The sequence below is a fragment of the Anabas testudineus genome, chromosome 24 (assembly GCF_900324465.2).
Source record: "Anabas testudineus chromosome 24, fAnaTes1.2, whole genome shotgun sequence".
Classification (NCBI taxonomy): domain Eukaryota; kingdom Metazoa; phylum Chordata; class Actinopteri; order Anabantiformes; family Anabantidae; genus Anabas; species Anabas testudineus.
This window is the reverse complement of record NC_046632.1, coordinates 10,472,349-10,487,977: the sequence shown is the minus strand read 5'-3', so window position 1 is coordinate 10,487,977 and position 15,629 is coordinate 10,472,349. Positions and strand designations below refer to the sequence as shown.

Here is a 15,629-nt window from a genome sequence, read left to right as displayed (position 1 = left end):
TGTCAAGGGTCAGTTTCATAACAAATCAAAGTGCTGCTTTGAATCAAAGTATTCTAGCAAGCAAACATGAACACCTGCACTCATCACTGAATCACTGAAGCAAGGCCTACTATGCCTACTGTGTAAAGTGCCTTAAGATGATTCCTGTGACATATAAATAAAACAAATCAAAACAAAGAAAGGTTTCATAATCCACAGCCATAACTGCTCAACATCAGAGTGAGTAAACAAAGAATTAACAATAGATGCAGATCAATAGTACAACAACAACAACAACAACAGGATCCCGTTTATTCACACGAGATTTCCTGGAGACTGAGCGCGAATTCGATAAGTTGAGTGTCGGTCCTCCCCATCAGTAGCTGTGTTGTGAGCGGTGGCAACGCAGCAGGTAACTAGTCACTTCACGAATCGATCATATTAGCTATTTCTCAAAACCATAGAAAACCAGCCACAAAATACTGAACTGCTATCCGATTAACTAGTTGATAGCTAACTTTCTGTTTAGGATTTAGCGTTGGTTAGCCAGCTAAGCTAGCGTTAGTCCTGTATCATGGCTAACTTGATGACACTTCTTACGTTAGTGCCGTTTTCGTTTCATCTGCTGCTGATATCCTGCAGCTCTTTATCACATTGAGTTTGCCGAAAGACTTCGCGCATGTAAACTAATCCAAGAAATGTGACAGCAGCGTTTAAGCTGGAGAGTCGCTGTTTCAGTTCAACTAACGTTAACATGCTAGCCGCTTTGGTGCGTCTTTCCTTTCACTTTCCTTTCTCCACAGAACAAGGCTGTCTAGGATGTCTAAAAGGAAAAGCAGCTCTGTGAGTGAAAACCCCAACAAAAGGGCTAAGCCAGTGGAGGATGATGAAGAGGAAGATGAAAATATTGGCGATTGCGACCAGGTTGATCCTTTGCTGAGTAATCAGGCATGTACCTTCACTGTAATGCTGCATAACAAGTTATAATAAGATCATATAACAAGGTGTGGACTTGCAAAGAGGATATATCATCACCTTTTGGTTGCTGATTATTTAAAAATGTTAAAAAAAAAAAGATCTCTACATTACTTTTGTAGCCTATGTAACATTGCATGTATTGAAGTGAAGTAACATAAATGATCTGTGTGTAGTTGCAGTGCACTGGTGAGGTGGTCAGTGATGCAGGTATCGTGGAGAGCATCACACTGAAAAATTTCATGTGCCACTCTCTCCTTGGCCCGTTTGCTTTTGGTCCCAATGTCAACTTTGTTGTCGGCAACAATGGAAGTGAGTATCACAACTTAACCACTGTTTTTCCAGGAAAGAGAAGTATTCAGGTCACGTTTCAGAAACCAGGTTTACTAAAAGTGCCTAAAACGTGTCCTGCCCTCTAACTGCACGTGCAGAGTTAACAGCCCTGGTCCCAGAACACTTTTCACACCTCTATTATCAGACTAAAATACTGTTACGAATTTTTAACCAAGCTGAAACGACGTCTTCTGTGATTCTGATTGAGAAATGCTAGTTGTTAAGTCTTAGATTCCTATACAGCACTTTGATCCTTCCTTTAGACAAACAATGTTTCACATTGACCTCACAGGAGTTAAGCAGTGATATGAATAACTTGTTACTAATTACCAACACTGATCCACAAAAATGCTAAAATGCCGGTTTTGTTTGCTCAAGACTTTCTTTATGGATCATGTTTTTTTTTTCTTCATAAAATGTTTAATATGTTCTGCTTTGAGGATATTGACAACACACATGTCCCTATAAATGTCAGTTCATGTAATTAATCAATATAATCAGCACAGTCTCTCTTGTTTGTGGTTTTCAGTTGTGCTGGTGACTTTTATTTTTTCTTAACTGTCTTGTTAGCAGCTTAAATGGCTAAAAGTTAAACCATGTGTTTATGTAAACATAACTGTGGCTTTTTATTATGCAGTAGTTTAACCTTCACTCTGGAATTGTTTTGTCTGTATGTATTATTTCTGTTTTCTGTACATAAACTGTGCATGTGTACGTGTGTGTGACAGGTGGAAAGAGTGCTGTCCTGACTGCCCTTATAGTTGCCTTAGGCGGTAACGCGCAGGCCACAAACAGAGGATCATCCCTCAAGGGATTTGTGAAGGAAGGAGAGAGGTATATTGATTGTAACTCCCTTTTCTGTCAAAATTCATATGACCCTAACCCTAATAATTTGCCAATGTGTCACATGTCTAATGTGTTTTCTTATTTTAAGTAGTCGTAGTAGTAGTGAGTAGATCTCTCACAAATCCATCATAAGTTGTTTAAAGTATCACATGCACAAGTAGCTTTGTTAAAAGTTGCATCTATTAAACTGTCAGTAGAATGAATGTGTGTCACTCTCTTTCCTCAGTTCAGCTGATGTATCAATCACCCTGCGTAACAAAGGAAGGGATGCTTACAAACCTGAGGTGTATGGCTCCGCCATCACTGTCGACCTGAGAATAACACGTGACGGGTTGAGAACCTATAAACTGAGAGGCAAATCAGGTAAAGGCTACAAGGGGTTATGGATTTGTCATTTTCAATATACCAGTGTCACTGCTACAGCGTGACATGTCAGTTTGCATTTTTTCTGAGCATTGAGGACTTTTTTTTTTCTTGTCTTGTAGGTCAGATTGTTTCATCCAAAAAGGAAGAGCTTATGTCCATATTGGACAATTTTAATATTCAGGTATGAGCTTTAAATGTCTTGTACAGGACAATTTTATTAAAATTAAAGGACTAAATGACATCAGGTGGCACAAAGCAGTCTTACTTTTTTTTTTTTTTTAAAGGTCAACAATCCTGTGTCAGTTCTCACTCAAGAAATGAGCAAATACTTCTTACACTCTAAAGGAGAAGGGGACAAGTATAAGGTTTGTTGAAGTAATTATATAGTTTATTACTCTGTTGTCCTTGTCCTTCAATGCTGACAACTGTTTTCCACTTTAATTCCTGTTGCCCAGTTTTTTATGAAAGCAACACAACTAGAGCAGATGAGAGAGGACTTTGTCTACATCAAAACCACCAAGCATGCTACAGAGGACAAAGTGGGCCAACACAGTGAAGTAAGAAGTAGCCTGACTGAAATGGTTTATTTCAAACTACATGCGCAGTGATACGCTGTTAATGAATTATTGGCCTTCATTGTGGATGAAATTTGTAATCCTTTAAGTGTGGGTCCACTAGCATTGCTATCATAGCTTAGTCAATTTTCGTGTGTGTGTGTGTGTGTTTGTGTTACAGTGCTTGAAAGATTTGAAGCGAAAGTACCTAGAGAAAGAAGACCGCTACAAGAGCCTGGCATCGCTTGACGAAATGCACACCAAACTGGAGGAGTTGCAGAAGCAGATGGCCTGGGCTCTGGTGACTTTTTCTACCTTAGTTTTTCCATCTGTTCATATGCAACTGAATTAGTACAATAATTGTTGATCTAAAAACTAAATATGTGATATTAATGACTTTGAGTATGTGTTAAATTTTAAAGGTGGCAGAGATGGAGAAGGAGTTGGAGCCAGTGAAAGAGAAGCTGCTGTCAGACAAACATTCTACAAGAAAGTTTGATGAGAAGGTGGATGAATGGAAGGTATGGGACACTTTTTTACAAAAAAGCTAAAACATAATGATTTTCAGAATGAACTGTAGGGCCAACGCTAGCATCTTTTCTTCATTCTGCAATGATGCAGAACAAGGTTGAGGAGGCTGAGAAGAAGTACAAGCACATCCAGGAACAGTTGGAGGGGATCACCCAGCAAGTCCAGGAGGTCCAGCCCAAATGTGCAGAGCTCAAGGCCGAGGCCCAGAGACATAATACTCTTCTCAAGTCCAGTGAGGTCAGGTTCTTGTTATTTATCTATGTCTTATTTTTGTATCTGTGGCATACTGTAACTCAGTTTCTCAGGTAGCGGTAAGTGTAAAAGTACATACACAGTTTCTAATATGTATTTTGGTTGAGTAATGTAATAAAGGTAAAGCTCGTGTTGGAATGGAGATGGTTGCAGTGGAAAAATCTATCTCTTTACATGTCCATCCATGGTAACATATGCTGTCATCAAGAAATCTGTGTCAGAACAGATTTATGTCAAAAATAATCCAAGAGCTGCAGAGCTCTTTATAGTTACCTTTATAAGTTTTGATGCTTGTTGTGCAACTCTGTAAATTGAGTGTTTGTGTTGTTTGTTTATGCATGCCTTTAGGTCACTGTCCATCGATGCAAAGCTAATCTGAGGGATCTGGAAAAGGACAAGGTTCAGCTTTCTTCAAGGATAAATGATCTCAAGTTGAGGTACAAATTCATCTTGTGTTTCTTTTTTTGTTGTGTTGTTTTACTAAACTAAAATACCTATTCATAATACCTCTTTCCTTCACTCTAGTATCAGTCAGGCTACTGGAGCGGAGAGTCAGGCCAGGACAGAAAGCATGAAGCAAATACAGGATGAGCTGGAGCACTTGGAACACCAGATTTCCACTCTGGGCCAGCAGATTGACCAGTATCAGCATGCCTGCAGTCGCGCCAAGGAAGAACAAGGAAAGATGAGGTATGTAAACTTGGCACCAAAAACAAATTCATTATCTATCTGTATCTAAGAAAACACTCATAGGTGGATAATAATAATTTAAAAATCACCTTACCTAGCCTCTAACATAACAAACACTTTTTTCTGTGTTCAGGAGAGAGCAGGAAGTACTTCACAGGTCGATTCAAGCAAACAAAAGGAACCTACAGACTATGGAGAGCAGTCGCTCTAATCGACTGCGGCGCTTTGGAGAGCACATGCCCGCCCTCCTCAACGCCATCCAGGAAGCTCACAGAAGGGGCCAGTTCAGGCACAAACCCCGGGGACCTCTAGGTAAGGCTCAGTGCTGTATGTCTGTTTGTTTGTTTTTGTTTGTTTTGTTTTTTTTGATATACAATAATAATTAGACCACAATTCCCTTGATAATTATCAATCTTTTTCAATAGAGATTTAAAAGAAACACAGCAGAGGAAAATGCTAGCAGTGGTTTAATCAGCCACTCTCCAATACATTCTATTACGTATTTTTAAAAAGGAGAAACAAACTATATAAGACTGAGACAGTCACATGATCATTGTTACATCATCATGCAGATACCTTCATTTAACTATTAATGGGAATGTTTAGCATTGCAAAGCCTCCTACAATCATTTTGAAGCATGTTTAAGATTGAGACAAGCAGAATGCATGACTGTGGCAAGAATGCATTTCTCTCTCTTCTTTTTGTTTATCCTCATGTCTATTGTACAGGTTTCCTTATTAGCCTTAGGGACCCAGAGACAGCTCTAGCAATAGAAGTATGTCTCAGAGGCCAACTGTTGGCCTTTACATGCGACAACTATGAAGATGAGAAGGTTCTGCAGGGTCTCATGGCCAGACTGTTCCCAGGAGGCCGCAGGCCTACCATCATTACCAGCCAGTTCATCTCACATGTCCACGATACAAGAAGGAGGTGAGATGTGATTATTTACATTTACAGAAAGCTTGTTTCAGTGTTTACTTTTTTCATTGGCTGCAAAAAAATCATTAGGTTTAAAGGTTTCCTTATCAAAGAATGGCAGCATTAGTCATCTTATTATTAATGTTAGTTGCAATGTACTACACTGATACTGTGTTTTCATTATTTTAAAATGTACACAGTTTCCTCATAGTACAGAATTACTGTATGACGGAGCTACAGACAGAATGTGGACACCATGTTTAGACATGTTTTAGGAATCTGCTAGAGGACAGTAATTCTTTTACATTCTTGCTTGCATTCCCACTTGACAAAACATGTCACTATTACTGGAGTGCATACAGTTTTTCCTGAGTCTGACCTGAATTCAACCTATAGGTGGAGATGAGTCTGTGAAACATCATAGAACCATTTATTTAATGAGATATTGTTTGACTGCTCCACAATGTCTGAAGACTTGTAATGCTTTTTTTTTTTATGTCAGGGGCGTGAATCATCCCGAGTACCCCTCTGTGCTTCAAGCTTTAGAAATTGAGGACCCAGTTGTGGCCAACTGCTTGATTGATCAAAGGGGTATAGAGAGCATTCTGATCATTAAGGTAAGGAGCATTATGTTCATAAAGGAAGACTCCGTAATACAAGACATACTGTGTAACTGGTCTCTGTCAGGTCCAGTTGTATACAACATGTTAATTAATTCAATTCAATTCGATTCAATTTTATTTGTATAGCGCCAATTTACAACAGAAGTTATCTCAAGGCACTTTACAGTGTAAGGTTTAAGACCTTACAGAAAATATTTATACAAAAAATTATAGAGAAAACCCAACAATCCCATTTGAGCAAGCTTTAGGCAACAGTGGAGAGGAAAAACTCCCTTTAGAGGAAGAAACCTCCAGCAGAACCAGGCTCATAGTGGGCGGCCATCTGCCTCGACCAGTTGGGGTGAGTGGAAAGAGAAGAGAGAAAAGAACAGCAGGCAATAAAGACAACAACAAGCATCAAGAACATTGGGCAGATGAACTGGATTCTGGAGATGTACAGCTCCAGGCCGAGGATAGCTGCAGAAAAGTACAGAGAGAGGGAGACAGAGAGGAGGAAATACAACTACAGGAGAGAGAAGACAAAAAGTTAATGACATGCAATGGTGGCATTTGCATTGATACAGGAGAAAGGAGAGAGGAGAGGAGCTCAGTTTATCAGTAGAGGTCCCCCAGCAGAATAACCTATATCAGCACTAACTAAGAGATGGTTCAGAGTCACCTGATCCATCTCTAACTATAAGCTTTATAAAAAAGGAAAGTTTTAAGTCTTGTCTTAAATGTAGAGACGGTGTCTGCCTCCCGAACCTGAACTGGGAGCTGGTTCCACAGGAGAGGGGCTTGGTAGCTAAAGGCTCTGCCTCCCATTCTACATTTGGAAACTCAATTAGTCGCACTAAGTGACCAGCAAACTACAACTAAAGGATTAGGTTGTTTAAAGGAATGTTATTGTCGTTCTAAATGATTGCGCATCTGACTAGTTTTGTAAAACTAGTTTAATTTAGTGTCATCTCATTGAAATCCTCTGGTCACAAACATTGTAGAGTGAAGTTGAGAATCACTGTGTAGTTGGTGAGTTGATATATTGACCTCGATTTCTTTGTCTGTAGAATCGCACAGATGCTCGGAGAGTGATGCAGGGCAGAAACCCTCCTCAGAACTGTACCCAGGCCTTCTCTAAGGACGGAGATCAGATCTTCAATAACCGTACTTACACTGCAGAGCAGACCAGAGCCAACTACCTCTCCGGAGATGTTGAGGAGGAGATAAGGTGTGTGTGAATGAGCAATAAGAAGCTTACCTTTGTGCACATTGAGTTGATTAGGGGCAGTCAATGATTGCCCTGCTACAAGACATATTAATATAATCACATTAATGCAAACATTAGATCCTATAACCTTTCTCACCTTTACACTTTTACGGGCTTGAGTAACAGCCTTTATTGCGTGTCAATGTAACATATTACCTTCTTAGTTCACAGAGCAGCTTCTTGTTGTTTCTGGTAAAAATGGGAAACAGCAGGTCAGATCAGGGGGGACTCTCTTAAAATGTATTATGTTGGACACAGGTGTCACTGCCAGGTGAGCTCTTTAACAAAGGAATCCTTTTAAATGATACAAGAACAGCAATATGAAAGCTGGGATTAATTAAGTTAATCTATAAAACACCAGGGGGCGGTTGTGTAAACCTGTGTTCTTGTTTATTATCTTAATATTTTTTTCTCTCTCTCTTGTTTTTATTTTTTTCCCTCTTAGGCACTTGCAGAGGGAAATTGAGAACCAGAACGCTCAAGCAGATCGCTTCAAGCAACAAATGAAGAGGTTGGATGACGAAATCAAACAAAATGAAAGCTTACTGAGAAGAGCCCACATAGAGCAGAAGACTGCTAAGGTAGCAATTCTACCTGTAACAGATACGTATTCATTCACAAAGTATTTTCTGGAATGTTGGGAGTATGTATTTGCTCATTACATTTGTGTATTTGTTGTAGGATAAAGCCAGAAAACTGCAGCTTGAGCTCACAGACCTAAAAAATGTGGAAGAGCCTCAATCAGAGGACCTCAGGCCACTGGTTTGTACACATCCTCGCAATACAGTACAATACTTAACCGTACCTGTATCCATCCCAGCACATCGTAGCCAAATCTCCAGAGAAATTCACATTCAAGTCAGTAGTGTTTTTTTTTTTTTTTTTTTCTGATTTGTTGCTGTTGCCCTTCCTCCACAGGAGGAGGATCTCCAAGAGATTGTTACCAAGATCTCGTCCAAGCGTGCCGAGTATGATGAGGCACGAACTCAGATGGCTGCGCTCAAGGCCTCCTATGAGAAGGCAGAGCAGCAGTACAAGCAGCACAAGGAGCAGATCAACACTGTCACAGAGGAAGCAGATTCGATCAAGGTAATGTTACTGGTTGTTACTTGGTGAATAGCTAATTCCAGACTATTGGTGTGGTACAAGGGGTTATTTCTTGTGTGCTTGTTCTATTGTCCCAACATCAGGACGAGCTCAGTAAAAGTGATCAGGAGGTGATGAAGTGCAAGCATCACAAGAAACACTACGACGACAAGCGCACTGCACATCTCCAAAACATCAAGACTCTGGAAGCCAACCTTAAAGGCAAGGAGAAGGAACTTGAGGTATGCCATACAGAGACGGGAAAACATAGTTAACACACAAGTTAATCCGCTCTATATTATGGTTTTGAGAATTGAATAACCCTAACTTTAGTCTCAACGATGTCTAACCCTGCATTTCAGACATCTGTGGCCAAGGCTAAAGAGATCTGTCCAGAGCGCCTCGAAGTCCGTCGGACAGCCAAGAGTTTGGACAGTGAGATAAACCGTCTCAAGGTTAAGATCTCTACCCAGCGGGAGCAACAGGGCGACCGCGAGGAGGTTGTGCGGTATGTTACTTTGACCGCTGTGATAGTTAATAGTGAAACAGCTGTGAAACAGCTGTCATGGGGCTTCACTTTTTCCCTCACTTGTCTTTTTCCCACATTTAGGCAATACCATGAGGCGCTGGAGAACTACAAGAACATGGCACAGCAAATGAAGAACCTCAACAGCTTCATCAAAAGTCTGGACAGCGTTATGAACCACAGGCTCCAGGTTTACGCCGATCTCAGGAGGCAAGTGGTGACAACAGCTCATGGTTTCCATTGAAGTCCGTTTCCTCATTCATTCTTCCTTATTCTTGCTAATTTGAAACCTGCTCTGTATGTGTGGTTGTCTTAGGTTCCTCTCTGCACGCTGTAAATACTACTTTGACAGCATGCTGGCCCAGAGAGGCTACACTGGAAGCATGACCTTTGACCACAAGAACGAAACCCTCTCTATATCAGTAAGATTTTATTTTATTTGTATTCACTTTATTCATGTCAGACAATTAAAAAATTAGAAATAAAATGATAAAGTGATAATTCGTATAGCGGTATGACCTTTGGGCTTGATCAATTAAATTTGCATGTGAACCATATTCCCACAGAATAGATTTCTTGTACAAAACTGACTCAGATTCCTGATCCTCTCTCATTAGGTGCAGCCAGGTCAAGGTAACAAGGCAGACTTGAGTGACATGCGCTCTCTGTCTGGAGGAGAGCGCTCTTTTTCCACTGTTTGCTTTGTCCTCTCTCTTTGGGCCATCACAGAGGCGCCGTTCCGCTGCCTTGACGAGTTCGATGTTTACATGGTAATAAGAGAGTTTATATTAATACTAAGACAGAATACTAAATGCAAAGAAATTGTAAACTGAAATCATTTACAAGGCTTTAGAAGTTTCACGTGTTTTTAAAAATCTAACGTGGCATTGTTTGTTGTTTAGGACATGGTTAACAGGAGGATATCAATGGACATGATGCTAAAGGTGGCTGCCGGTCAGCGCTACAGACAGTTCATTTTCCTCACACCACAGAGCATGGGGTAATCACTTACACAACATCCTTCTGTTTGTATATACAGTGCATCCAGAAAGCATCATGCTGTGAGGATGTTTTTCACTGGCAGGGACTGGGAGACTAGTCAGGATTGAGGGAAAGATGAATGCAGCATAACATAGCATAATAACAAGGACACAGTCAAGATAACAAAGAAGTGATCCAGCCAGAGCTCAGACTGAAACCCGATCTAGATGTTCTGGAGAGATATGAAAATAGCCGTGCACCAATGGTCCCCATCCAACCTGACGAAAAATAGGTTTGCCAAGCTTGTAGCATCATACTCAAAAAGACTTGAGGCTGTAATTGATGCTAAAGGTGCTTTTTTTTAAGACTGTGAATACTTGTGTACATGTACATGTGATTTTTTTTTTTTTTTTTTTCCAAAATGTTCTTTTCACATTGACATTATGGGGTATTTTTTGTAGAAAACAACGAATCTGTTCTGGAAAAAATGCTGTAACATAACAAAATGTGGAAAAAGTTAAGCACTATGAAAACTTACTGGATGCACTGTGTGTACAAAGCGATTAGACCACCTAGATGCTGATTATTGACTTAGTAAATGAGCTGCGATGGACTAATCCTCCCAGGAGTAAAGTCATGATATGATTTTAGACCATGGCAGCCTAATCGTCTTTTTTACTGTTCTTTTTTTTTCTCTCCTCAGTTCTCTTCCAATGAGCAAAATCATCCGCATCCTCCGTCTGAATGATCCCGACCGTGGTCAAAACAGCACACAAAGAAGTCAAGATGAGGACCAGTAGTATTTTTAGCTCAGAGACAATTTGAGGCCACAAGCCAGTGGTAAGATTCACAGCTGGGGCTGTCCTGGTTTGTCCCGGTGTAGACATCTGGTCGCACACTGCTGTCCTGGTCCAGCCACATGTTGCTTTTGGCCCATGACGTGGACATAAGCTTTAAGAATGTTTACTTAAACCATGAAAATTAGTATATTGTTCAGTTTTGTTTAAGGTTTTGTACCATAAGACAGGACCAATTGAATGTTAGCACTATTACATAAAAGGGGTTCTGTACACCATGTTTTATAGTCAAAATAGTATAAATAAATATTGCATGTCTTGAAAAGTGGCATCTAAATATATCATTATTGTGTTTTAACCAATGGAGGATGGTTCCCATTAAACAAATTAAAATACACGCAGCGTTGGTGTTTTGTTTTTTACTTTTTAAAGACAATAAACAGTTGGAACAATTCCACTTAGTTTCAACTCATAATATTTTTTTTGTTTGTTTTTTGAAGGTCAAAACATGTTAATTTCCATTAAGGTTTTAGTTTTTTATGAAATTGCAAATTCAAGTTGTTTTATTTTTTTTAACCACAACCATCATCATTCTATTACTGACTGTCTGATACTATGCTATGCTCAACTCAACCACTGGCTCAAGAAGCTACATTAATAATGTAATGTGCATAAAACCATACCATTGTATTCTGCTACTAAGGAAGTAGTACAAGACTTATTATTTTTCACATTTAATTAACAGCATGTGGCCAAAATTCCCATAACATCTACTCACTCCTATTTCTAACCCTAACCCTGTTAAATTCACCAGTCCATAAACGTCACTTTGTAACTGCACATATGACCTACTCAAGCTGGATGGTTTTGATCTGCTTTACTAGTATCCATTGGTTAATGGGTTAGTTTTTTGAAAATACTGTATTGAGGTCAGTCTTGTGAAGAGGAAGGAACTTGTGACTTTAAGGGCTTCATGCCAATAACTCCACATAGGGCGGTCCACTGGAATGCACTTCCACTCATGCACATAAATGTCTGTTGACAACATACCTGACTCCCTGAGGAAAGTGGTACGTCTTCATTCAATCCCTGAGAGCTGAAACAAGCAGACAAGATGAAGCTTAAGTCTCTCCCGTCGAGGCTGTTTGGCAGACGTTCAGCATCACCATCGAGTGATACTCAGAATGTACAAGCAGCAAAATATGAAAGACAAGTGGACTGCGAGGATCGCCCAGAGAGCCTGGATCGATCTGGCTGTGACGACAACCAACAAGTGGCAGGCAGCAGCAAGAAAAAGGAGAAGTGCCACAGAGAAATCCATTTTTCCTTTGTTACAGAGCGTTATGAGCAACTGATGGACGAGGCGCAAGCCAAAGCAAAAGAAGAGAAAAAGAAAATGAAGAAGGAAAAGTACAAAAAAGTAAAGAAGGTTGGTATTCAGTTTTCCCATTGTCCTTAAAATGTTCCTGATAATATTTATTATAATTAATAGACTGTTTTTAGGTGCTGTAGCCTCACAATGTTCATTCTACTCCTAACTTAACTTCTTGTCTTTTCTCTGTAGACTGACTATGGGTAAGGACAAATGTTAATTGTTTTTCAATCTGGCATTAAATCAGCCTCAATTGATAAAAAACAAAAGAAGAAGCAAAAATCTTGTCACATCTGTTTAGAATAATAATAACAAAATAATTTGCACACAAAATGTGGGATGTGTTGGTGTTGGTGGTGCTTTGTGTTGTAAGTGCATAATCACCTGTCATGTTCCCATAAAATCAGACTTCGATAATTGATGTAATAAGTAGTTAAAAAAAAAAAGACAGCTGAATTGTTTACAATTGTAAAATCCGGAGATTACTAAAGTGTCATAAACTGAAAATAAAACACGGATGATCACCTGAGATCAAAGTTTGCACCCATTCTATAATCACATGAACATTACAGCTGTATTCTCTCTGGCATCCAGCCCCATCTTGCTTTGCTGGCCTAAGGTCTGGTCTCATGTTAAGTCAGCCAGAGTGAAACCTGAGATTACTGTCTCTGCAGCACAGGAGACACAAGTAAATCCTGGCAAACAATGCAGAAGTCAGGATATCTTGTTTAAAGGTGTCATTCACGTTCTCCTAAAATCTGCTCTGCCTTCCACTCTTTTCCTGCACGAATCACTCACAATCATGACCTGGGAAACACAATACACAGAGGTTATTTTGACCTCAGTGATCTATTTACAGCATTTATTACTTTATAACTATTTTTCACGTGCTTCGGGTGGAAATAGTTCACAGACTGTGCACTCAAAAACATTTTTTACAATAAGTGACCAGAAGCATATATTTCTATCAAACAGTAACCGAGTCATATCAGTTGACCTTTCCTGGGAATACGTGATGCCCAGTGTCTGATAAACAAATCCTAAATCAGTGTCAGGCTGCATACCTACATGGACGTGTATTAAAAATAATCAGTTCTACTAGTGGGTCGTATGTCCACACATTATACTGAGTGTGAGTGTTTGAAAAGAAAAGTAAATGTTCCCCTCTGTATTGTTTAAAATTATTATTTTTTTATTTCAAATGTTCAGTATAATGTGGTTAAACCTCTAACAGATATAATATTTGTCTTTTTTTGTAGTTCCACTCTAGGTAAGTTGTAATAGAACTGTTTTTGAAAATTTGTCATCACTGTTGACAATAATTAAATGATTTTACATGCACTTGAAGCTTTATCTAAACTGATGAAAGTTAAATTACCAAACCAACAAAGTAGCAATCACACACTACAAATCATCCTGAAATAATATGTGTAGGATGCATTTTACACTGGGGCTGCATGATCCTCCAATTTTCTCCAGTAGGTCTAATGATACGAAGTTCAGGACTTGCAGTTCAAAGTTTTTCACGTGCACAAAGAAGAAAGTTCATTCACACCTTAATGTTGGTTAATGTGTTCATAAATCCGCCTCAGCATATCAAATCAAATCTTCCTTACAAGCAAGAGAATAATTGGCATGAGCAGGTGAGACATCTTCATAAAAGATTTACCAGATAATTTCAATTTTCTAAACCATGCTCACGTGTGCTTTTTAAGGAAAATGGGTTATGGACTGTGATCTCAAACAACAACAGTACAGTACAAAAAGCTGATTGGGCTTTTTGACTAGGTGCACTGTTGCATGGCAGCCAACATTAACACTTTTTTTTTCGGTCAGCTGTGGCCTACATATTGTGGAGCAATGTTTGATAAACACATCATAGACTACACACACTTTATACTTTATATTATTATATTTTAATATAATTGTGCACTATTTAGTTTTTTTTTTTTATTTCAACTCGGTACATACCCAATTTAACAACCAGTTTTACTAGCAGTTACACTTACTCACAACACTGAGGAGATGAGATTGTTTTTGCTTTATTTTTGTCAAACATTTGACTTCCTGTCTCCGCTTCAGCCGGTCAGCCCTTTCCTGTTCAAAGAGCCCAGGAGACAATAGTGTTCATGGTTCACTACAGATTGTACCTCTCCTCCTGCTGTGCTATTGTTCTGAAACATCACATGTTTAGGCTTTCTTAGCCAGCGTCTGCTTCCGATCATATCTTGACCGATTTCTTAAATCACTAGTAAAGCTTTGTACTGTTATCTATAATCTGTATAATCTGAATAATGCGAGAATAAAAGTTACAATCACAAAAATTAAACAATGACATTTGGTCCAAGGTTTGTCAGACTCATATTGTTTATCTTTGTATCTTCCACTGACAGATTGTTAGTGAAAGATTATGAGTTTCTATTTTTTGTTAACAATTAATACCTACAGATGAATTATTATTCTGTATCTGTTTGTCTTTCAGAATGCTGGCAAAGCCATGCGTGCTACCTGGAAGTGTCTAATGCTTGGTCTGTACAATTTTGCTCTAGGATACTCTACTCCGATAACGGTGGCAGCTACTTTTGTCCCTGAGTTTTACCCTGGCAGAAACAGGACCTAAGTTCAGTAGAGATAAAATCATCTCCTCCAGCTTCTTTACAATCTGTACTTAGCAACAAAAATATGAATGATGACCAAAGATTGTAAATTGTATTTGTAGATTGTTATTTCTTTGTTACAAACGCATAATTCTTACTCATAATTATTGTTATCTGTAATCTGTAGTCATAAGATATTCTATTTACAGTACCACTATACAGATTTGTAGAAATACATGTATTATATATTATAAAGGGAGACTGTCTCATTAAAGTTAAATCACATATAACCCATACACTTATTAAGCCTTAGCTTAGATGTATATAAAAAAATGTGTGCCTTTTCACACTTTTTTTTAAATATACTGCCTGGTATTTGAAATTATTGATTGTTTAAATAGAATTTAAATGTTACAGTTACACCTTGTGTCAAATTAACTGTAAATATTATCAAATAACTAGCTGGTGTTTGCATGTGTTTTAGAAAGATAAAATAGAAATGTGGCACTCACAGCAGGAGATAAAAATGATTGGCAGATTGTTCTTTAATGGATTTATGGGCAGAAAAGATGAAGAGAAGTGAGCATTAGTGAAGCACATGAAAGGTGACTGAGCTTTTATCTTGGAGTTGAGCTTTTGGACCAGAGGTCTAAGGTGTATTTTTCTAAAACCAAAGACTGCAAATGACTGAAGGTGATAAAGGCTTTAGTACTGTGAAGTATATGTTAGTTCAAATTTGAATGCTAAGGTGTGATTTTTTTGAAAGTAATGTCTATGTTTGAGTTTCTTCATTTGTAAATGTTTTGTAATTCATGACTTTTGTAAATTGGAGTATAACTTGTTATTAAATTACACATAACACAGTTATTTTAAAATATAGCATGTATTGTTTTTGTTTTGTTTTGTTTTGTTTTGTTTTTGTTTGGGACAATATTCCACCCTATGTATAAAACAGA

General features: G+C 38.6%; 1 protein-coding gene across 1 annotated transcript; it reads left to right on the top strand.

The window, feature by feature from the left end:
• The first annotated feature begins 321 nt into the window (after nt 1-321).
• si:dkey-119f1.1 (uncharacterized protein LOC557127 homolog) lies at nt 322-11,101 on the top strand. Its single transcript, XM_026341923.1, has 27 exons — nt 322-391; nt 783-927; nt 1,131-1,266; nt 2,016-2,121; nt 2,360-2,496; nt 2,619-2,680; nt 2,784-2,864; nt 2,955-3,056; nt 3,235-3,354; nt 3,476-3,574; nt 3,675-3,821; nt 4,185-4,273; nt 4,362-4,526; nt 4,660-4,838; nt 5,256-5,457; nt 5,948-6,062; nt 7,115-7,275; nt 7,760-7,895; nt 7,996-8,076; nt 8,233-8,403; nt 8,505-8,642; nt 8,763-8,908; nt 9,011-9,136; nt 9,243-9,348; nt 9,544-9,696; nt 9,829-9,926; nt 10,611-11,101. The coding sequence occupies exons 2-27, from the start codon at nt 799-801 to the stop codon at nt 10,705-10,707; spliced, it is 3,282 nt and encodes a 1,093-aa protein (XP_026197708.1). The 5' UTR covers nt 322-391; nt 783-798; the 3' UTR covers nt 10,708-11,101.
• The last annotated feature ends 4,528 nt before the right edge of the window (nt 11,102-15,629 follow it).

Excerpts from the sequence above, each read along its gene's own strand:
- si:dkey-119f1.1 (XM_026341923.1), top strand. The coding sequence starts at position 799 with ATGTCTAAAAGGAAAAGCAGCTCTGTGAGTGAAAACCCCAACAAAAGG. Across the intron at positions 3,355-3,475 it reads AGCAGATGGCCTGGGCTCTG|GTGGCAGAGATGGAGAAGGA; the intron begins GTGACTTTTTCT and ends TAAATTTTAAAG. Across the intron at positions 6,063-7,114 it reads AGAGCATTCTGATCATTAAG|AATCGCACAGATGCTCGGAG; the intron begins GTAAGGAGCATT and ends CTTTGTCTGTAG.